This window comes from Lasioglossum baleicum, chromosome 5, assembly GCF_051020765.1.
Source record: "Lasioglossum baleicum chromosome 5, iyLasBale1, whole genome shotgun sequence".
Lineage (NCBI taxonomy): Eukaryota > Metazoa > Arthropoda > Insecta > Hymenoptera > Halictidae > Lasioglossum > Lasioglossum baleicum.
The window spans coordinates 8,968,119-8,986,795 of record NC_134933.1 but is presented as its reverse complement, the minus strand read 5'-3'; the positions used below and the strand labels follow the sequence as shown (position 1 = coordinate 8,986,795).

Genomic DNA, 18,677 nt, shown 5'->3' with positions numbered 1-18,677 from the left:
AACTGTAGAATGGCGCCGAAGAAATCCATGCATGCATGCGCAGTCGACATCGCGAGTAAGCGAAACGATATTTGTTCTTGCGCGCAGAGAGTATCGTAAGTTTGTTATTACCGACCGCATAGAATCTCCGAGAGATTAATCGAGTTTTCGGTACATAACGTTTTCGACCGATTGATCAAAATGCCAGGCACACCGATGAAAGAACAAAACGATACGTTGGAGAAGCTGGACACAACGGAACGGCCACCGAACGCGGACGCGAATAGCGGGCCTGTTGTGCGGGAAATCACTCAAACCGACCGACTCAACAAAAAACTGTTGGTATCGCTTTTACAACGAATGAACAAGTCAAACGGTGAGTTCGACAAGTTCATGGAGAAAGACAGCTTCGATCGCAATTCCCAGGATGATAGCGAGTTTTAATTAGTATCATAAACACAGTTGCCATAAAACATAACCTAACGTACCGTTCGACTGCAAAATTACCGTTACGTGTGCAATTATCGTTCACGAGGGAAAAACATGGTTTAAGAATTTCTCCTATACAGGCTTGCAGTCAAGGATTTGCAAAGCATTTCTTTTTTTCTTACTGTTATACGTCGACAACAGTAAATCAAGGTTTTATTACTCTTTCCACATTGTAGTAGTAACCAATTGTACGCTCAAAATCATTCCACAAAGCAGTAATCAACATATTCAGAAAGGAATTGCCTTACCATTTTATGTTAAGAATATGCCAACTTTATCAAACGCCTCTGATTACGACGACGAGGATAATATAATAACGGAATATGAAAGACACGATTCAGAGGCGGAACAGAACACTGAGAACAGAGATGCAGGATCAGAGAACGAAGAAGAGAGCCAGGGTAAGAACACAGCGAGAAGAGTGGATCCTTCGACTTCTAGAAAAACTGTAGTAAGGAATCCAGTGCCGAAACTAGACACAGAACGTTTAACAGGTCCTAAGGGAATACATACTATCGAGAAGTATTTCGAGGGATTTAAATTTCAAGGTAAAGGACAAGAGAAATTAGATCTGGATAGAATTCTAAAGAGAATGGAGCACTGGGGACATAGATTGTTTCCAAAATTAGAATTCGATAGTTTCTTGGAGAGACTAGAGAAGCTGGGTTCCAGAAGAGATCTTCAAGTGTTTGTAAAAAAGTATAGACAAGATATGGTTAGCCCAGATGACGATGCGATCGTTCGGGATATGGTAGACGATGATAGCGAGAAGGAGGAACAAGACAAACCGATAGACGAGTTTGATTTATTAATTGCCGAACAGATAGAGAAGCAGAAACAAGTTAATCAACAGTCGTCCGATACGTCCACAGCCGATGCTCTGTTCGATAAATTAATGTCGCAAACGAATAATAAAGCCTCTCAACAGTCTCAGCCTGTGAAAGAAAGTACTGGTCCCTCCCAGTTAAGCGACGAAGTGAAAGAACATATAGAAAGGAAAAGACAAGAAGCTCTTCGAAGAAGGGAAGCAAGACTGAAAGCTATGGAAGAAGAAGCTAAGAGAAAGAAATTAGGAGAGAGTAATGATACAGAATGCAAAAACAGTTCCAGCAACGCACAAGTATCCAGTGATACTCCAAGTATGGAGATCGACGATTCGCGCAAAGTAGAAAATGAAAAAGAGGAATAAAGTCATTTTTATAAACTAGAAGTTATCGTGAAGAAATTTTGTTATACATAAAAAGTATCGATCGGAGCGTTTAGATAAGAATAAGTATACTAAGTAAAAAAGACTTTATTACCAAAAATAATATAGCTTCTCTTAAGAATTTGTATAGGTGTTATTAATAAAAACATAATCGAAATTATACATTCCTTTTTTACTTAGGTTCTTCGTTTTTGTGTACTTATATATAATACATTATTACCACGAATGAAAGCATCGCCATACTTGTCTTTCAATTGACCATTCACGTATTCTTCCGTCTGCTCAAGCGCGATATTCATGTAGCCATCGAGACAAGCTAGAACACCTGCAAAATGAGAATAAGTAATAACGTAGCATAAAAATATTAAAAACAAATGTTTCACCTCTGTAATCCACGCCGCTGTTTAATTTTACAACAACCGGGCGTCCGTGAATTTGTTGAATAAACTGGGATAATGCTTCTTTGCGACTCATCTGTAAATTAATATTCCATACAGAATGTTATTTACAAATATATTTATAAACAAGTGTCTGTAAGTGAGGTTAGAATATGTTTCTAGAGCGTTTCGAGTCGTACTTTGTAGTTAATAACTTAATATACGTATGTATGTGCTTTATTTATAAAACTCAGAGCACTATCCTACTACTTAATGTTTATAGACAATAATCAGTGATTGACTAAAAAATACAGTGAGCGAGCGGTGGTCTCTACGTCTCTACCGTCTACTTCAATGACATTCAATGATGGGCACGTTTGCCCGTTTGCCGCTTGCCTCGCTTCAATCTTCAATTGAAAACAGATTGAGATTATATCAGTGGATTATATGCAGTAAGCACCGTTACCATGGAGAAAGGACGCACATCGCCTGTCACGAGTAGTTCTAATATAACAGTTATTTTTTTACTTTTAACTTTTCTGTTCTAAGAAAACAGTTATAAATCCACGGAAACTTTTACTCCATATCTATAATATGTATATGCATAAATAGAAAATTTTTACTTTTTCAGAAATGGGAAAAAGTTCCAGTTAGACAGTGATAGAGTTATTCTGCCTTGAAAAATTTAAAGTACTTTCAAACAAATTTACAGTTTAGTATTACATAGGTTTACCAGCTCTGGTATTATGTATATTCACGTATATTATACAATTTCATTCTAAATAGCCCTGGTTTCAAGAGCCTCAACCGTGCCCAGCACTGGTTTACAGTCTTCCTTTAGGGTAGACGGGTAGAGAAACGTTTTCCTATCCGTTCTCATTGGCTAACGATTTACTGTTCTTCGCTCTTACTGGCTAACCATTTTCCGTTCTCTGCTTTCATTAGCTAACAATTTGCTATTACGTCAGAGCCACAAAACATTCTTAATTTTTTAATTTGATTAGAAATAGTTATATTTTCATTGCTCAACACATAAACAAATTAAGAATATTTATAACATACAATATTAATATATATAAACACCGTTAGCCGTTCAAATAATCGAACCAATCAAATAGCGTATAATTTGCTCATAAACAATGATCAAACGGTAGTTAAAAACTTTGTTGAATTGTTGAAAAAATGACGCTCATGAATTTTTGAAAATTTCACTATTTACTTTGTATTTGTACAAGCTCAATTGTGTATCAATTTTGATTTTGCTTATAAATTATGTAAGAAATGAGCAAGCAGTCTATTTTGATCATATATAAAATTTGACATTGTTGAATGAGGATAGCTTTGAAATGTTCGTAATGAGTATTGTCTATCGATTGGTATGATTTCAGTATCTTTTCTTATCATTACCGTTTACGTCCAGTCCTGGCCAAAGCAAAGTGGAATTATTGTTCTATGTGTATAGACATTGATAGACATATTAGTTCTGGGCACTTCAGCCGTGAGTACGTTCCCTGCTGTCAGCAGTCTGTGTACATATTATCAACGCGATAAGAAATTTGAATCTCTTTACATTGTTTTAGATGTTCGTTTAAACGAGATTTTATATGTTTCAAAAATTTGTCATTACTCGGTGTAATTAAGGATCGTGTGGTTTATAGTATTTAATTCTGTATTCTCTATAGTTTGATTGTAGTCGAATTGTAATTACATAAATTGGTGTCTCCATTCTTCCATTCAAGGGATACTGTTTTCCTTGTAAACACTATTAAATTACTGCTATTATGGTATATTGGCTGCCAAAAAAGCGTTTCAAAAAAAGGTACTATCATTTTACTCAATTATATATTCTAATCTCGGTATTATAGTAATTATTTATTTGCTTGCTATTATTGCGATTACTAATCTTTTGATTCTGTAACTTAACGAGCAATTTACAATAATAAAACTAATCCTTTAATACAAATAATCAAGTGTAATTATTCCCACTAATTTGAAAATCGTGAAATCGCAAAAATGACAAAACGATTTGTTGAAAAGCTATCGAGATTAATTGTTCTGCAATTAATACTGTGAATTCGAAATTTGAAAGTTCTACATAAATAGCTATAAACATTTATTCGATGTACGTGTTTCCATTTACGTGAGCCCATGTGTTGTCAATTATTAAAAACTTTGCATAAAACAGTGTGCTGTTAAATATATGTAGATATTCAAGAATTTTTTAAATATAAACGATGGAGCTAAATTTTTCATTTAGGTAATTATCAATGTTACATAGTCATTATTATATATATACGTAAATTTTAATCGTTAAATATTTTTCTCTTTTGCCCCAAACAACAGTAATTTTGATACACAAATATTTATATCCTTATCATACTTACTTATGTAACCAAATGATTTCATAACGATGCCTTTTCACCATTAGGAAATAATATGCTACAAAGTCTAATCTGTATATAGAGAAATAATTACACTTTCTCATGATAGAAAATAATATACAGTCTTTATTTATTTATATTTATTTTCTATGTATCGTTATCCTGTAGTAGTTACTTCGAACAACTTTTGCGTAAATAAGTTACCTTAAAAGGAGGAATTAGAAAAGGTGCCTTAGATTTGGTAGTGCTAACAAAAATGCAGGCTACAGATCTACTATTAGCGGCAGTGGCACCATTCATCATTCTTGATATTGGGTATACAGGAATGTAAGTTGCTCTGTTGTACTCAATACTCGGTCACTTGTTTGTTTATTTAAAATTTAAATCGATGTTCTCACTTCTCATTTTTTGCTTTACGCTTATGTTTATCGTATGTCGCCGATACTATTGGCCATTTTAAATCACTCTTAGTTCATATTGCGTTAAATGGAAACTTCATTAAATAATTATACCGCTTTCGATGAAGCAATTTCAAGTTAGCTGGGCATACAAGTACTCCTTATTTATAAATGAATGGGTAATAAACATATTACGACACTTTGTGACTCATCACCTGTGCAGAAGATTTTCTAATGCTAACGGACACTTCTACATTACATAATACAGCACTATCTAATATCAACGAACAACAAATAATATTTGTAAGTGTAGCCCGCAAACAGTATATTAATTAAGTTGATCGAGCAAATTGACTAACAATTTCAGAATTTAAATCAGTAATGGGCATTCTATTGTAAAATTTTCTTTATTTCTGTGTTTACTGCTTTTTTAATTGTGCATTCTATTCTTTTGCAAGTTTCATAATATTAACTACATCTTTTTTTATTACATCTCTCCTGTTGTAGCACTTAAACTTAATGTATAGTGCAGTCGAAACAGATTTAGGAGTCGTACGATAAAAGGATAAAGACAAATTTTTGAAATATTTCATTAAGCATAGAAAATATAACGTGTAAACTGTTTCATTTGCAAAAGTTTCGTTTCTGTGTTTAAATCTGTATACGAATTGATTATTGATTTAATTCTAATAAACATTTATGTACATCAAACTGCTATGAAATTCGGAAGGTATAATTTCAGAAATGTATTATGTCCTCGTTGCTATTTAGTTAATGGTTTGTTGCGAAAATTGTGGTGTTTTTGTTGTTATGTTTATTTGTAACTTACTTGCATGTTTCAACAATAAACGTTACTAAAACTGTTTTATAAAAATTACAATAAAAAATTTGTACTATAGAATATAAAAACGTATGCAAGTATTGTTCTCTATATATACACTGCCAAATTTTTTAATTACTTCTTTACGGTGTTAACGAAATATCATTATAAATTATTAACGATAAGATTAATTTACGTTGCAGATATTTATTTTGGATGATGAAAGCGTCGATAATAACTTACCTCATAATATTTGGGCTTTTGCCTCTTATATTTCATTATTCTTACACTATACAGAGAAAAATACTCTTTTTAAATTTTTGTAAGTATTTCAATTCAAATATACATTGTTAAACAAAGGAATTCTTTATGAGAATGTTTCGCTTCGAATACAATTAACTCCCTTTTCTACATTGTCCTTTTCTTGTTAGTAAAATGGCCACTTAGTGGGGACATAACGAAGCCAGAGTCAGTTGGAATGAAAGGTACAAGAAACTTTTATCTAAATACCGATCAGAATGTAAAGATAGGGGTATGGTAAGTACACATGAATAAGTTAATCTTTTTATGTGTTCACTTTATATATTCATTTATACATTATTTCCAGGCAAATACTACCTCAATCGTTAATAAACGATTCCACTATTGTAACTGATGATGATTATGACAATGTATTGAGTCATGCCAAGCAACCTGTTTTTCTCTATATGCATGGTAATAGTGGAAATAGAGCAAGCGGTCACCGCTTAGAATTGTACAAACTTTTTCAATCGTTAGATTATCATATAATATGTTTCGATTATAGAGGTAAGAGTAAGATGCTGCGATTATTAACGCATTTATTCGTTAACGCTAGGTTTATGGAATGCTGAAAGCGATTATTTTACGTTACTTTCTAAAAAACCTAGTGTTAAACATTTATTTAATCACTTCGAAATTTATCTTTCCTTTTTCATAAAATTAGGGTACGGGGATAGCGAGTCGGCTGATCTTTCTGAAGTAGGTGTGGTAGCGGATAGTAAGTTTGTACTAGAGTGGTTGTTGAAAAAAGTAAATGGTTCGTCTCCTGTATTTGTATGGGGCCACTCTTTGGGCACTGGGTAAATATTTTGAATTACTTTTAAAAAAATATTGCAAGAAAAAGAAGAATGTATAAACGTTATAAGTTGTTTCACTTCTTACAGTGTTTCTACTCATGTGTTAGCATTATTAGCACAAGAAAATATTCAACCAGCTGGTTTGTTCCTCGAATCACCATTTAATAATATTGCGGACGAATTAAGCGAACATCCGTTAGCACAGGTATAGTATGCTATAATGCAAAAATGTTCACATATATTTTTGAATACATTATATTTTCCTTTTTAAGATCTTCAAACATTTACCATGGTTCCACTGGGTCATTGTGGAGCCATTTTATGAAAACCATCTGCGTTTCGAATCGGACAAACACATAAAAAATGTTCAGTGTTCAGTTATGATCCTACACGCGGAAGATGATAATGTAATACCATTTTTCTTGGGTGAAAAGGTACGGAAATATTTCATATCCAAATTGTGTAACGATTAAGTAGCGATAAATTTATTTATTTGTTTTCTGCAGTTGTATAAAGCAGGTATAAGTTATCACGGCAACGATACCAATCAAATTCAATTTACGCGAATAGAAGCGTCGCTCGGTCTCGGCCATAAATACATATGCCGATATAAAGAACTACCTAATATAATTAGGTATGTTCGAATTATAATTTTATTAGAATGTTGATAATATGTTTCGATAATACAATGTTATTGACAATACAATTCTTTTTCAGATCGTTTGTAGCAGAGGCAAATAAAAATCAGACTGATTAAATAATGTATTGACGAGAGTAACTATATCACAATTCACATATTTTTACTATAGACTTAGCAGTTGACTCATATAAATAATATAACTTGAAGTTGCAATGAAAACAGTGATTTGACATTTTGAATGTTTCTGTTTTCATCATTAATTGTCATATTCCTAATACATTAAATACGTCGCACTTTTCTTTAAATGCATCAATTTGTAAAATTTATACAACGTTAAAATTTCGTTGGACAGTTTCTATTGTTCAGTATTAATGAAAGTTTAAGTGCACATAAAATATGTTGAAACTTTACTATTCGTTTTAGTGGTAACAAATGGAACTTTGTTTAAGAACGCTAACATGAAGGATTTTTATGTATATTGTGCAATAGGCCACTTTGTGATAATGGAGTCTATGCTGTGATAGCTATTTTAAGGCCATCAACAGTATTTATTATTTTGTACTTGTCAACGAGCGTGACAGCTTTATAAATCCGTGAATACTCAGCAATGTTAGGTTTTATAAAATAAGGTGGATAAGTTTTTGAAACAATTATGTGCATTATTTATAATGTATTTCAAAATATTTCTTGTATCAGTACATATTATGTTCTTTGTACAAATAAAACAATAACGAATGGCGATGATATTGTGTAATATTGATCGTTGAGTTTTTATGAATCTGTACTATACATTAATTGGCCGGTTATTAATGCTTTCATCGTATACAGTCACTTTCATAACTGATGGCGCACAGAGTAAAGACCCGTGCTACAAATAGTAGAATTGATTATAGTCTGTTATTTCCTTATCATTTCTCTCTTTTTCATAAAAAAATCGAAAAAGAATACAAAATATTTTATTATCGATACGAAAATAAGAACACTGAAAAGATTTCATAAAAGCGTGGTCGGCAGAATGCGAAATAAATCTACAAACAAATTTTACGGTGCATAATTTATCCAGTATACTAAATGGAGCAGGAGTTAGTCCCAAAAATGCTTTCGACAAATTGCATAGCGTCTGTTTTAATGCGGAAGGGAAAAAACAGGACTTTTGAACGATTTCCATAAGGTAGGTTTTACCATTAAGTAAAAATTGCATACTTTAAATCATAATTTGTAATTATAACGACGATACTTTGCAAAGTTGAAAAGTTGGTGTGTTGGACAGCTTACAGGATATTCTGGATTTTTTTAATGAAACATGTTATTCAGCTGACGACAAACAATTGTTGTAAAATGAAAAATACCTTCGAGTATGTGTTTATTTTATAAATAAATTGTATTTTACTTTTCTATTATAAACGCTTCATTTCTAATATACAATTTAGAGGAACATGAGGGTTGGTACAAATTTTAAAATGCCCGCCATGGGTATTTAGTGACAACACGTTTCACTAGAGAATGCTTGAGTCGTATCAACAAAATAGTATGTGAACAGTAGTGTAGTAGGCAGTTTTCCTTATCTTAGCAGAAAACGTTGGTAAAATATTTTTATTTTTTTATTATATATTTTATTGAAAGTTATTTTAGCTCCCTGTGCTTCCCTAATCCCCGAAATAAAGGAAAAATGTGAAATATATACATATATATATTCACAGTTATTATATATTTATACATTATACGTATATACACACATGTTAACATTCATTTTGCACAATAGAATCGTAACAAGTTTTCCAAAATTACGCAGGGCGATCAAGCTACCCAAATTTATCGAAATATTTATATTACTTGCTTTACTGATGCTAAATTCAACGCGCATGCGCGAGAAAAAAACCCGTCCCATATCTCATTACTGTATTCGGGTTGAATCTGCATTGCGAATGTACACTTATATATAACGATAACGTTGTGGAAATTAAGGTCATCGTGCACACGATAGTAACCTGGAAATAATTATAAACATTCACTGAAATCGACGTATTTCCGGGTTGTCAATCGTTTTTTGTGTTCCGTTGAGCGACACGAATTTTTGCCGAACCTCGATCGGCTCGATCAGCAGTTTCGAGAAAACTTTCTGTGAGCGTGTAAAGTGCCCTTTAAATAGTTGGGCACAAGAAAGAATGACGTTTTTTCCTATGATTCCACAAGAAGACATGCCAGACAGCGGGGCTGTTTATCAACCCACAACAGTGGGTTACACGTATGGCAGTGGTGGTGACGGTGCTGGAGGAGGAGGTGGTTTCAGAAGTAGTTTCTGGAGAATCATATCCCGGCACAAACTAAGTTCCAGAAAATGGTTCGAATGGGTATTGCTTTCAGTTGCTTTATCATTTACCGCTGCTGCTTTGACTACCATGCTGATCTGTTTAGTATCAGATGACACACCACAGGAAAATAAGACAGAGGTAATTTCAACATTGTTTATCAACCTTTACGATACAGATACATCTTGCTTCTTGTGTATATGTCAACATCTATCTTCATTATTCTCCGACAATTTCATATTTCACATTTTATGGGGGTAGACTCGTTTTTAGAATAACACGGGTCCGGGATGCATCTTCTCATTTCTCGATAATGCAAAGATGGGGTTTTTCGGTAATGGAAAGCGCTAGATAAAAGATGGACTCAAAAGTCCCATTACTACGCCTCGTAAACGTACAAATAGTGCTTTTGAGGGCAATCGCAGCCTAGATTGATCTTTTATCTAGTGTTTTTGACTAATGGAAAACCCCATCTTTGCATTAGCGAGAAATGAAAAACGAATCTACTCCCTTTAGTACACGATACGTTCGAAAAGTTCCTAAATCAGTACAATAGGCGCTACACGACATCGAATCACCCTTATATCTTTCTAACGGGTCTCTTTTATTAGCAATTTAATCTTAGGGAGTTACCATGTATATTTCTTTCAAATGTCTACTGTCGTTGTTTCTGCTTTTGCGAATGAAGCAAGCCAGAAGAATATCTAAGGTAATAAATTTGAAAATTAAGATTGTCGATTTATTTCCTAGTTCAGATCTGTTTAAGTATAATTTAGATAATAAACCTAAACATATGGAACGACCATTATATTTATAACGTTCGTTCGACCCGTCAAAACATTCTCCGAAACAGCTCCATCTTAATTAGTTGCTTTTATCTGTAGTTTCTGTATTTCCATGTTTCTTGTTAATCGTGCACAAGATGTAAATTAAGATACAATTGTAGATGAAGGTGGACGACCATCCAACATCTGAAACAAATGTGGAAGAACACAAGAAAGATGGTGCAACAAGTTCTATAGCACTAGGTGCCGGTATAATGCTGGTAGGAGTGTTGTTCGGCCTCGCTTGGGCTTGGCTTCGTTTCTTCCGTCGCGAGCAGTCTCCGAGAAGCGAAATGGTTGGAAGCAGTGGTCAGGTAGGCATAAAATTTTTTGAGTACATTTTATGTTTTGAGTTTTGTTTTATTTACCGGAAGCGATGCATGCTCTGGTTGGTACGTTCGTTTCTTTATCTTATATACGCGTTGCTATGAGGAAAGATGTTGGGCGGTTTGAATCCATCGACTGACTTGCTGGTGGGTTCCACTTCGCAGTACGGGCCAGTACTTACGGAGTTGCCGAGCCAACTAAAGCTGAAGCAGTCGAGTTCGCACGACACTCCGGCAATACCGCTTTCCGATCAGGAAGAAGAGACACGCACTCTAATGCAGGACTCTACGATTCCTCCAACCATTTCTATCGGCCCTAATACTATTGCTAATCAGATTCCAGGTTGAGTACAAAAGTTAAACTGCATCGGTGTGTAGTAAGAACACATGACATGGACACTGTTTACGAATCTTTAATTTTTATGCGAATCGATCGGAATCGCAGTCTTTGCCAGTTTGCCATTTACTTTGACTTTCTCGTGAACAAAACATTTACTCTTTTCCGACTTTTTTTGGTAGCTATTTTAACATTAATCCTATAAGACTTATACAAATACTTTTCGTTTGCTTGTTCAATGAAAAAAAGATGTAAAAAGTTTTGTTTTTATAGAGTACCAGCACAAGTACTTACTAATGTAAGAGGTTTCTATGTCCATACTTCTATTACTTAAAATTTTATCTATTTCCGTTTACCTATGCATTTCTCCACTCCGTCCATTATCATTGGTGATATGTTAGATAAGCATTGGATCCAGATGCTAGAAACGTTCGAACGAAATGGTTTCAAATGTATTTTCCAGAAAGTTCTTTTCATTACTGTTTAAATGCATAGCATGTTTAGTAATAATAGCAATACCAATCGGTTCGGTGTGGTGGTAAGTTATAGTTGTAAAGTACCAGTCTTTGAGAAAGACCATTTAAGAGTGCATGTATAAATAAATAATATTTTATTCTGTCTAAATTGAATGTAACGGCAGCGTTAAGTGTGACTGACAATATACATAACAAAATATTTGCTCATCTGTATGTATATGATGAAGAATGAGCGATATTTACAAAGTAAACGGATATGTATACATATAATTAGAGTAACTTAACATAAAGTACGGCATAAAGCAATCCTATCTTGAAGAGAACAGTGCGATAACGGGGCAGTGAAGGGGAAGCACTGCACAATTTTTGTTATATTACTTTACCGGTTTTATACTTATGTTATTTGTAATTAATAAATCGAATTACATACAGTTTAATTAGCACGTATGTATGTATATTATAATAACAGGTACATTTTTTATAATACAATATTTTATCCTTCAACGGACTTTTGGAGTTAGTTTTACTGATTTTTCATATTAATATTGAGACTGGGTCATATTGTGTACATATGATAAGATAATCTATACACGCAATCCGGAAAGATTATCGAAGTATTTCTAAGTGAAAAATTTTTTATTTATATGTGATATAATTTTACTTTGTATTAAAATTACATTTACGACGAAAAAGACCAATTTTTCTCATATGTATAAAATATAATTATTCGTAAGTATCGATATAATTTATCTTAATAATTTATAAGTTTACTGTAACCAGTTTACCGAAGCCTTTTACGACTCTGAAGTCGGAGTGTTTTAATTGTTCATAAGAATTTATGAATCGGTATATTTTGGAGATGGTCGAACAAACTTCTGAAAACTTTATCTGGATTCAATGCTATCGTAGAACGAATATGTATATGTTATTACTTTTTCAACAATTTCTGTAAAATCCAAGCTGTAGAAGTTATACATATAATTTATGCAATTATTTCTGTAAGTATTCTCCTTATATAAGAAAAATAAATAATTGAAAAATAATATTTTCGATCCCCCCGATGTTTTCCTTTTATTGATTTTTCTTCGTTTAATGTAAATATCTTAGGTTTTACGTAAGAATTAGTCATTAGACATTAGGTACTTCTGTAGTCGCACAAAATTTGAATAATTCACACGTGCGCGTTCATTCGTCAATTTTGACATTAATCGTGCGCATGTGCGGCTCCTTGCGATTCAAATTTGAAGTTTTTGGAAAACAGTGTGCGGAAGGTTATGTTGTCTTGCAAACATGGATGTACATAATTAGTTTATAAATATCTGTTAGTTTAAACAGTAATTTCGTTTGTATGTCATTGCGTTATACTCTTTCGAAAATGAGTAAAAAGTTGAAACTTAATACGCTTGCATCAACGAGATCGTTACGATCTGGAAATAAGACCGGTAACGAAGATGCATCGACTGCAACTTCGAAATATTTCGATAGTGAAGAAAACGTTACATTGCCACGAAAAACTGCGAAGAGAAAGCGTACACCGGTAACAATAAAATACGAAGAAACAGGGAGCGAAGATCAAGTGAAAAAACAGGATGTAAAAATTGAAAATTTAAAAATTGCGAAGGAGGAGATCACGATGGATGAAAACAAATGGATGCCAGCAAATTGGGAAACTACTTTAGAGAACATTAAGGAAATGCGAAAATATGAAACAGCACCGGTGGATGAAATGGGTTGTCACAAATGCGCAGATCCTAAAGCTCCTGCAAAACTTTCTAGATATCAATCGTTAATCGCATTGATGCTCAGCAGTCAGACTAAAGATCAAGTTACACACGCAGCTATGCAAAGATTAAACACCTTCGGATGTTCTCCAGAAGTACTAACAAATATTCCTGATGAAGTTCTTGAGAAACTTATATATCCTGTTGGATTTTATAAGGTATAATTTCTTTCAACTTAATAAATCTATAGTCGATGCAGAACTTTTGCATCGACCTAATAGAATCAGTACTATATAAAATACCTATTTAAAATGTAACAATGCGTTTCAGAGAAAAGTGGAATATATTAAGAAGACATCCAAGATCTTGATGGACAAGTACGGAGGTGATATTCCTGGCACAGTGAAAGAATTATGCGATTTACCTGGTGTAGGACCAAAAATGGCTCATATTTGCATGCAAATCGCATGGGGACACGTATCCGGCATCGGTGTAGACACACACGTGCATCGCATTACCAACAGATTAAAGTGGGCAGAGAAACCGACCAAAACTCCAGAAGAAACCAGGATCGCATTGGAAAATTGGCTTCCAAAAGATCTTTGGAAGGAGGTAAATCATTTACTCGTTGGTTTTGGACAGGAAATTTGTTTACCCAGATTTCCAAAATGTTCAGAATGCCTTAATAAAAATATATGTCCATCTTCTATGAAACGCGGAGCAACAAAGAAGACTTAATTTTTTCAAAATATTTATTACAAACTATGTTTATTTACAGTATTAAAAAAGTGAAATAAAAATTCCTCAGCGATTCGCCGTTTTCTTAAATTTTCCACTACGCTTCTGAGCTTTCTGTGCTCTCTTCAATTTTCTCATACTTTCCTTTTTATTCTTATTGCGTTCTAAGTTCTGTTTTTGTTGAAACGCTTTACTCTTTTGCACGTGCTTCAATGCAGCTTTCTTAATCTCTCGTTTTATATCTTTCCTAGTACCAACTGTTTTATCTTTTGAATTAGGTTTCGAGGTTTTAACTTGTTTCTTTTTGTTCAATGTCATTCCTACAATTTCTTCGTCGTTTTCTGAATTTTCATTATTCTCCTCCTCTTCTTCGTCTTCTTCTTCATTAAGACCCTCGTTCTCACCAATAAACGCATCTTTTTCTGCGAGATCCGCAACGTTCAGCTCTAAAATGCTAACAGTATGTCCTTGCGTTTCGTATTCTTGTTGAGACAATAATTGTTGAATTTCTGGAATGTCTCTGCTAGACACTAAATTCTTATAACGTTCGCGTGCCTACGAAAACGATGTATATTATTGTAATATTAAAGGGATACGGTTTTGTACAAATACTTACTTCCTGTTTAATCTTTTTTCGTTCTTCTTTCAACTGTTGTTGCAATTCCTCTTGAGCTTTCTTCTGCCGTTGCACTTTTCTTTTATGAAATCCTGTCAAAAATTCTCTGTATTCGGAAGTGTTGAAATGTTCACAGTGTTCATAACCTATATTTATTATTTCATTAATTTAGCTTCGTATGTAATTACCGTCTTTTCTTTTCGTCAAATACAAGGGTTATTTTTCTACGTTTTTTCGGTTGACCAGGAATTCGATTTACGTTGAGTAATTTTGGTTGCATTTTTCCGTGTAACACCATGGTTGTGATTTAGGTTAGGTGTGCACAAGTTTCGAGTTGCTAAACAGCTTCACGAGTGTTCACGAGTTATGGCACCGCGGAAAGCATCGGTATCATTTTTCAAAGTCTCTCCTCTATATAGTCACTCTAATGAATTTCATGAAAATAGTTTTCATAAAATTCATTAGAGAACTCTTTGGAATAGTGGTAGGAAATCAAATATAATATCGATATCATTGATTACATTTTTTAAATATTGGGATCTTTGGAATACATTTTCACTAAAATATTTGCTCCATTCATTCAGGGCAATTATCATATTATAGAAGCGCTCGATCGACAAGGATTTTTCAAAATAAATTGCATTGATAGAAATTTGAAAACCTCGCCGTTCATAATTTAGTAGTAAAACATTTTCGTAGAGGGTGCTCGTGTAAACTTCAAGTAGTCTATCGAGTGTCTTTACTTAGTTGCGAACATTGTTTGCAAAAGCATTCTTTAGTTTTCCTTTACAGCAAAATTTGTTATTTATATATGCGATGAAGTAAGACAACATACAAAAGAATTATTGTCCGGTGTAGGTTGTAAATATTTTAGATACTGCTAACCGAAAGAAGTTATCAGGTAATAATAAAATAGTTGTATATAAAAACTTGGTAACGCATATATAACATTTATGAATAAGGAATAATAAATACTTATAAGAAGCGGCAGTTTCAAGAATATTATATATATTACGCCGCAGGTGTTCACCTGGTTCGTTAAATCGATGATAATAAGAAAATTGTTGAAAACACAACAACAAATAACACGTGGTGCACTCTTTAATATTGGAAAAAGCCAGAATGCTCACGTACATAATATATATGCATATATATAGATGTTAATTCTTTACGTGGATAATTATGGTTTATTACTTCGCCTTCTCTGAACGACAGGAACCGACGAGAATCCTTGTATACTTTGAAGATTAGTGATTCGTGTGGTATCGTGATACTTGATTTGACATAACTTGCGGTTCTCGTGAATTTTAGGTACGAAAATATCTGCGGGAGGTTTGACGAGAGTCCCTGGTTCGAGGTCTGGTGGGCCGCGACGCATGCGTGGGTAATCCGTTTCATGAAAAGAATCCCTCAAACTGGGCGAGAGATATACCTAGCACACGATCCATGGGACATGTGCGTAAGGAATGGTCGTGCGTGGTGAGTGAAACCGTGTCCCGTCCCGTCATTTCCAATGTGAGAATGTATCGGGTATAAGTGATTGGTTCTTTTCACGACGAGGAAGATCCAACTCGGGAGGCGGGCAGTTGTAGGGCGGGGGCTCTATTGATTTAAATTTGGTTTGCCGGTGCGCGTGTCAATAGTCAACATACTGCCGCGAAGAGCGCGCGCTCGAGCACCTGCGCTTACAGTTTGCTCGTGTGTTGTGCAGATCGGAAGGTTAGGCCCTTCGCAGCGCAGTCGATAGGATATGTCGACTATTATGAAAACGGGAACGGCCGAGGATGTGGAGAATTTAAATGGACCCACCAGTTTCGAGAGCGTCGTGCCGCAGAATAGGTCAGTGTTGTACCGGCGATTTCTGGTTTGCGTCGGTCCCCAAAGTAGAATAGTACCGCGAAGGCTCAGCCTTGCGAATTACCGTGGCTCTGCTGCGAAACCTTTGTTCAATTTATTTGTCACCACGCCTTCGAGCACCAGCTGACTCATCGGCAGATATGTGGCTAATTCAAAGCACCCCTTTGCGCTATTCGTGCACCGGGCAGATACAAATCGATCGATAATAGTTATTCCCGTTTCTCTATTTGCCGTGATTCTTTTCCGACATTGTTCATTCACACGGTATTTGGTCGAATCAGTCGGATTTTTCTTATTTTCTACCGTACAAGCTTTCGAACTGTTCGTTATTTACTTTATGAAAGTCGAATCGTTTTATCGTATTCTTGCTCGCTATCCGAGAGAGTTAACACTTTCCGCTGATTGGTCAGACGATCGGTCACGTGGTATACGAAATGCGCGCCGAGAACGTCGCAAATTTCAATTTCAAATTACTTTCGTTTTCTTCTCGATGTTGGATCGGTTTTTTAAAACTATTTCCTTAATGGTAATTCGCGTTGTTAGCAATGTATAATGACTCGATTGTTTCTCTGAATGTTTCAAGGCAGGAATTACTGAAGTGGAATGGCTGGGGATATAAGGATTCCGAGTTTCGGGTTAATAGCAAGAGTATCCTCGAGTTTACCGGTAATAGGTGAGCGTTTATATGCATATTTATGTTTATGTAAATATCCTTCAACGAATTAATAGGAGTTTCCAATAAAAAAAAAGAGGACTGCATTTTTTGGTGTAATGTCTTATTTTATGGGTGACTTGGTATTTTACATGGAGCCGTTTTTGTGTTCTCTCTCTCCTATTATTAAACTATCGAAAGGAGTACTAATCACACCCATTGACGTGACTTGCAATATTTGTGTTATAGTTAAAGAGGTAACTATTGTGGTTGAAATAAATGTCCCTGACTTAAGAATGAAATTATGTCTAATTTATTCGAGAGATAGCTGTTAATCATCACACTATTGTTTTAAACGTTTTAAAATAAAAAATGTAACAATAGTTTTAACGCACTGTGCTACTCATATAAAAATTACATGTACAATGTAAAAATTATAATAGAATATCTTATTTGCGACTTGTAAATTTAATTGGACGCGACGAAAGGATGCGTTAAGCAGAGATCTATTGGGAAAGAAATTTATATAAGGAATATACGAAAACAAGTTCTTGTTTGTCGGTAAACTTGTTATACATGCAGCTGTTTAACACGTAAAATATGCATATAATTTATATTATAATGATCTTTATTCATTCAGCCTCGTGGCACGGAATCAAACTTGGTTTCCGTATAATTTCTATATTTGCATGTAAATAACAAAGCAGACAACCAAATTGCTGCTTACAGCCAGCCAGAAAAAACTTTATACTCGATTTGAGCTAGTTTTCAAAAAAAGATCGATAAAATTGTAATTTACAAGAATCGCGACAAAAATTATAAATATTGTTTCTGTAGAATTTTATCTGAACCTTACACGAATTGCTACATGTTATAAACAGTTGAATATATTGAAAAAAATGCAGTTCCCAATTTGTCTCACATTTTTCCCAATTTTCGTGCTATATCGACAAATACGAAATGTTCGGAAATTATTCATACCACGTTCTTTTTTAGTAGCGCGAGCATTTTGCACGGTAAATTGCTGTTTTATCGCGCTAATTGCACGCGACAAAATTGTTTCCAAGTTTGTAGTTTAATAGCTTCCTTTCTATACACTTTGTTCCGCAAAGTTAACGGCTAACTGAAATTTCGTGAATGTTTATGTACCTCCCAAGCAGATCTATATGTATTCTTATCTTCTCTAAATTTTGATAACCCATATCATATATGTAGCCTGCTTTTCTATTTGACTTTCTTATCTATTTTGATGCAATTCATTCTCTTCCATTTGTTAGTCTCTCGAAATAAAGAAAACAATAAAACTAACAAGAAAACAATAAAATTCTTTCACTCTCCTTAGGATTAACCTTTTCGTAACACTCCAAAAATTTCATCCGACCTGGAACATTTTATAAATGAAGGAAATCAAAAAATCATTTACTCGTACTGTA

At 34.2% G+C, this 18,677-nt stretch overlaps 8 protein-coding genes across 33 annotated transcripts in view; 6 read left to right on the top strand and 2 right to left on the bottom strand.

The window, feature by feature from the left end:
* The first annotated feature begins 23 nt into the window (after nucleotides 1-23).
* Nucleotides 24-426, top strand: LOC143208880 (uncharacterized). Its single transcript, XM_076423794.1, has one exon. The coding sequence runs from the start codon at nucleotides 181-183 to the stop codon at nucleotides 421-423; it is 243 nt and encodes an 80-aa protein (XP_076279909.1). The 5' UTR covers nucleotides 24-180; the 3' UTR covers nucleotides 424-426.
* A 307-nt stretch (nucleotides 427-733) lies between these two features.
* On the top strand, nucleotides 734-1,837 carry LOC143208868 (uncharacterized). The gene has a single exon (XM_076423759.1). The coding sequence runs from the start codon at nucleotides 734-736 to the stop codon at nucleotides 1,655-1,657; it is 924 nt and encodes a 307-aa protein (XP_076279874.1). The 3' UTR covers nucleotides 1,658-1,837.
* On the bottom strand, nucleotides 1,833-2,834 carry LOC143208879 (U6 snRNA-associated Sm-like protein LSm6). 6 transcript variants are annotated; one of them, XM_076423793.1, is made up of 3 exons: nucleotides 2,786-2,834; nucleotides 2,059-2,149; nucleotides 1,833-2,000 (listed from the first exon to the last, which is right to left on the bottom strand). In XM_076423793.1, the coding sequence occupies exons 2-3, from the start codon at nucleotides 2,147-2,149 to the stop codon at nucleotides 1,852-1,854; spliced, it is 240 nt and encodes a 79-aa protein (XP_076279908.1). In that variant the 5' UTR covers nucleotides 2,786-2,834; the 3' UTR covers nucleotides 1,833-1,851. The 6 variants fall into 6 exon arrangements, with proteins under 6 accessions (XP_076279908.1, XP_076279907.1, XP_076279904.1 ...); XM_076423792.1 differs by lacking the exon at nucleotides 2,786-2,834 and adding an exon at nucleotides 2,676-2,703; XM_076423789.1 differs by lacking the exon at nucleotides 2,786-2,834 and adding an exon at nucleotides 2,519-2,653.
* A 587-nt stretch (nucleotides 2,835-3,421) lies between these two features.
* LOC143208865 (lysophosphatidylserine lipase ABHD12) lies at nucleotides 3,422-8,132 on the top strand. 8 transcript variants are annotated; one of them, XM_076423755.1, is made up of 11 exons: nucleotides 3,561-3,871; nucleotides 4,960-5,134; nucleotides 5,339-5,561; nucleotides 5,855-5,973; nucleotides 6,083-6,188; nucleotides 6,259-6,458; nucleotides 6,616-6,751; nucleotides 6,836-6,953; nucleotides 7,021-7,182; nucleotides 7,255-7,382; nucleotides 7,466-8,132. In XM_076423755.1, the coding sequence occupies exons 3-11, from the start codon at nucleotides 5,548-5,550 to the stop codon at nucleotides 7,503-7,505; spliced, it is 1,023 nt and encodes a 340-aa protein (XP_076279870.1). In that variant the 5' UTR covers nucleotides 3,561-3,871; nucleotides 4,960-5,134; nucleotides 5,339-5,547; the 3' UTR covers nucleotides 7,506-8,132. The 8 variants fall into 8 exon arrangements, with proteins under 8 accessions (XP_076279866.1, XP_076279872.1, XP_076279870.1 ...); XM_076423753.1 differs by lacking the exon at nucleotides 3,561-3,871 and adding an exon at nucleotides 4,620-4,760; XM_076423754.1 differs by lacking the exon at nucleotides 3,561-3,871 and adding an exon at nucleotides 4,743-4,760 and having other exon boundaries at nucleotides 4,905-5,134.
* A 737-nt stretch (nucleotides 8,133-8,869) lies between these two features.
* On the top strand, nucleotides 8,870-12,703 carry LOC143208873 (uncharacterized). 7 transcript variants are annotated; one of them, XM_076423775.1, is made up of 5 exons: nucleotides 8,870-8,970; nucleotides 9,582-9,838; nucleotides 10,386-10,406; nucleotides 10,644-10,835; nucleotides 10,959-12,703. In XM_076423775.1, exons 2-5 carry the CDS (start codon nucleotides 9,587-9,589, stop codon nucleotides 11,193-11,195), a joined length of 702 nt encoding a protein of 233 aa, XP_076279890.1. In that variant the 5' UTR covers nucleotides 8,870-8,970; nucleotides 9,582-9,586; the 3' UTR covers nucleotides 11,196-12,703. The 7 variants fall into 7 exon arrangements, with proteins under 7 accessions (XP_076279890.1, XP_076279892.1, XP_076279891.1 ...); XM_076423777.1 differs by having other exon boundaries at nucleotides 8,876-8,966; XM_076423776.1 differs by having other exon boundaries at nucleotides 8,893-8,970; nucleotides 9,585-9,838.
* Nucleotides 12,704-12,764: 61 nt separating this feature from the next.
* On the top strand, nucleotides 12,765-14,254 carry Nthl1 (Nth-like DNA glycosylase 1). Its single transcript, XM_076423758.1, has 2 exons — nucleotides 12,765-13,599; nucleotides 13,712-14,254. Exons 1-2 carry the CDS (start codon nucleotides 13,009-13,011, stop codon nucleotides 14,117-14,119), a joined length of 999 nt encoding a protein of 332 aa, XP_076279873.1. The 5' UTR covers nucleotides 12,765-13,008; the 3' UTR covers nucleotides 14,120-14,254.
* On the bottom strand, nucleotides 14,116-16,133 carry Vito (nucleolar protein viriato). 6 transcript variants are annotated; one of them, XM_076423765.1, is made up of 4 exons: nucleotides 15,930-16,070; nucleotides 14,924-15,080; nucleotides 14,736-14,841; nucleotides 14,116-14,674 (listed from the first exon to the last, which is right to left on the bottom strand). In XM_076423765.1, exons 2-4 carry the CDS (start codon nucleotides 15,031-15,033, stop codon nucleotides 14,186-14,188), a joined length of 705 nt encoding a protein of 234 aa, XP_076279880.1. In that variant the 5' UTR covers nucleotides 15,034-15,080; nucleotides 15,930-16,070; the 3' UTR covers nucleotides 14,116-14,185. The 6 variants fall into 6 exon arrangements, with proteins under 6 accessions (XP_076279880.1, XP_076279881.1, XP_076279876.1 ...); XM_076423766.1 differs by having other exon boundaries at nucleotides 14,924-15,159; nucleotides 15,930-16,044; XM_076423761.1 differs by lacking the exon at nucleotides 14,924-15,080 and having other exon boundaries at nucleotides 14,736-14,881; nucleotides 15,908-16,133.
* Agps (alkyldihydroxyacetonephosphate synthase) overlaps nucleotides 16,073-18,677 on the top strand; it is an 18,544-nt gene continuing 15,939 nt past the window's right edge. The window contains exons 1-3 of one of the 3 annotated variants that reach the window (XM_076423733.1): nucleotides 16,073-16,214; nucleotides 16,447-16,574; nucleotides 17,176-17,265. In XM_076423733.1, the coding sequence (XP_076279848.1) occupies nucleotides 16,486-16,574; nucleotides 17,176-17,265 (179 nt within the window). In that variant the 5' untranslated portion in view covers nucleotides 16,073-16,214; nucleotides 16,447-16,485. Of the gene's footprint in view, nucleotides 16,215-16,343; nucleotides 16,363-16,446; nucleotides 16,575-17,175; nucleotides 17,266-18,677 lie in introns of those variants that run through there. The other 2 variants (XM_076423734.1, XM_076423735.1) reach the window with 2 other exon arrangements.

Bases quoted from the DNA above. Each gene is read 5' to 3' on its own strand.
- LOC143208880 (XM_076423794.1), top strand. From the start codon at position 181: ATGCCAGGCACACCGATGAAAGAACAAAACGATACGTTGGAGAAGCTG.
- LOC143208868 (XM_076423759.1), top strand. From the start codon at position 734: ATGCCAACTTTATCAAACGCCTCTGATTACGACGACGAGGATAATATA.
- LOC143208879 (XM_076423787.1), bottom strand. The intron at 2,001-2,058 runs GTGAAACATTTG...CTCATTTTGCAG, and splicing joins CAGCGGCGTGGATTACAGAG to GTGTTCTAGCTTGTCTCGAT.
- LOC143208865 (XM_076423750.1), top strand. From the start codon at position 4,690: ATGCAGGCTACAGATCTACTATTAGCGGCAGTGGCACCATTCATCATT. The intron at 4,761-5,854 runs GTAAGTTGCTCT...TTTACGTTGCAG, and splicing joins GATATTGGGTATACAGGAAT to ATATTTATTTTGGATGATGA. The intron at 5,974-6,082 runs GTAAGTATTTCA...TTTTCTTGTTAG, and splicing joins AATACTCTTTTTAAATTTTT to TAAAATGGCCACTTAGTGGG.
- LOC143208873 (XM_076423772.1), top strand. From the start codon at position 9,554: ATGACGTTTTTTCCTATGATTCCACAAGAAGACATGCCAGACAGCGGG. The intron at 9,839-10,385 runs GTAATTTCAACA...TTGCGAATGAAG, and splicing joins CACAGGAAAATAAGACAGAG to CAAGCCAGAAGAATATCTAA. The intron at 10,407-10,643 runs GTAATAAATTTG...ATACAATTGTAG, and splicing joins AAGCCAGAAGAATATCTAAG to ATGAAGGTGGACGACCATCC.
- Nthl1 (XM_076423758.1), top strand. From the start codon at position 13,009: ATGTCATTGCGTTATACTCTTTCGAAAATGAGTAAAAAGTTGAAACTT. The intron at 13,600-13,711 runs GTATAATTTCTT...AATGCGTTTCAG, and splicing joins ATCCTGTTGGATTTTATAAG to AGAAAAGTGGAATATATTAA.
- Vito (XM_076423761.1), bottom strand. From the start codon at position 16,133: ATGAAACGGATTACCCACGCATGCGTCGCGGCCCACCAGACCTCGAAC. The intron at 14,882-15,907 runs GTAAAGAATTAA...TAATAAATATAG, and splicing joins AATAAACCATAATTATCCAC to GTTATGAACACTGTGAACAT. The intron at 14,675-14,735 runs GTAAGTATTTGT...TCGTTTTCGTAG, and splicing joins GAAAAAAGATTAAACAGGAA to GCACGCGAACGTTATAAGAA.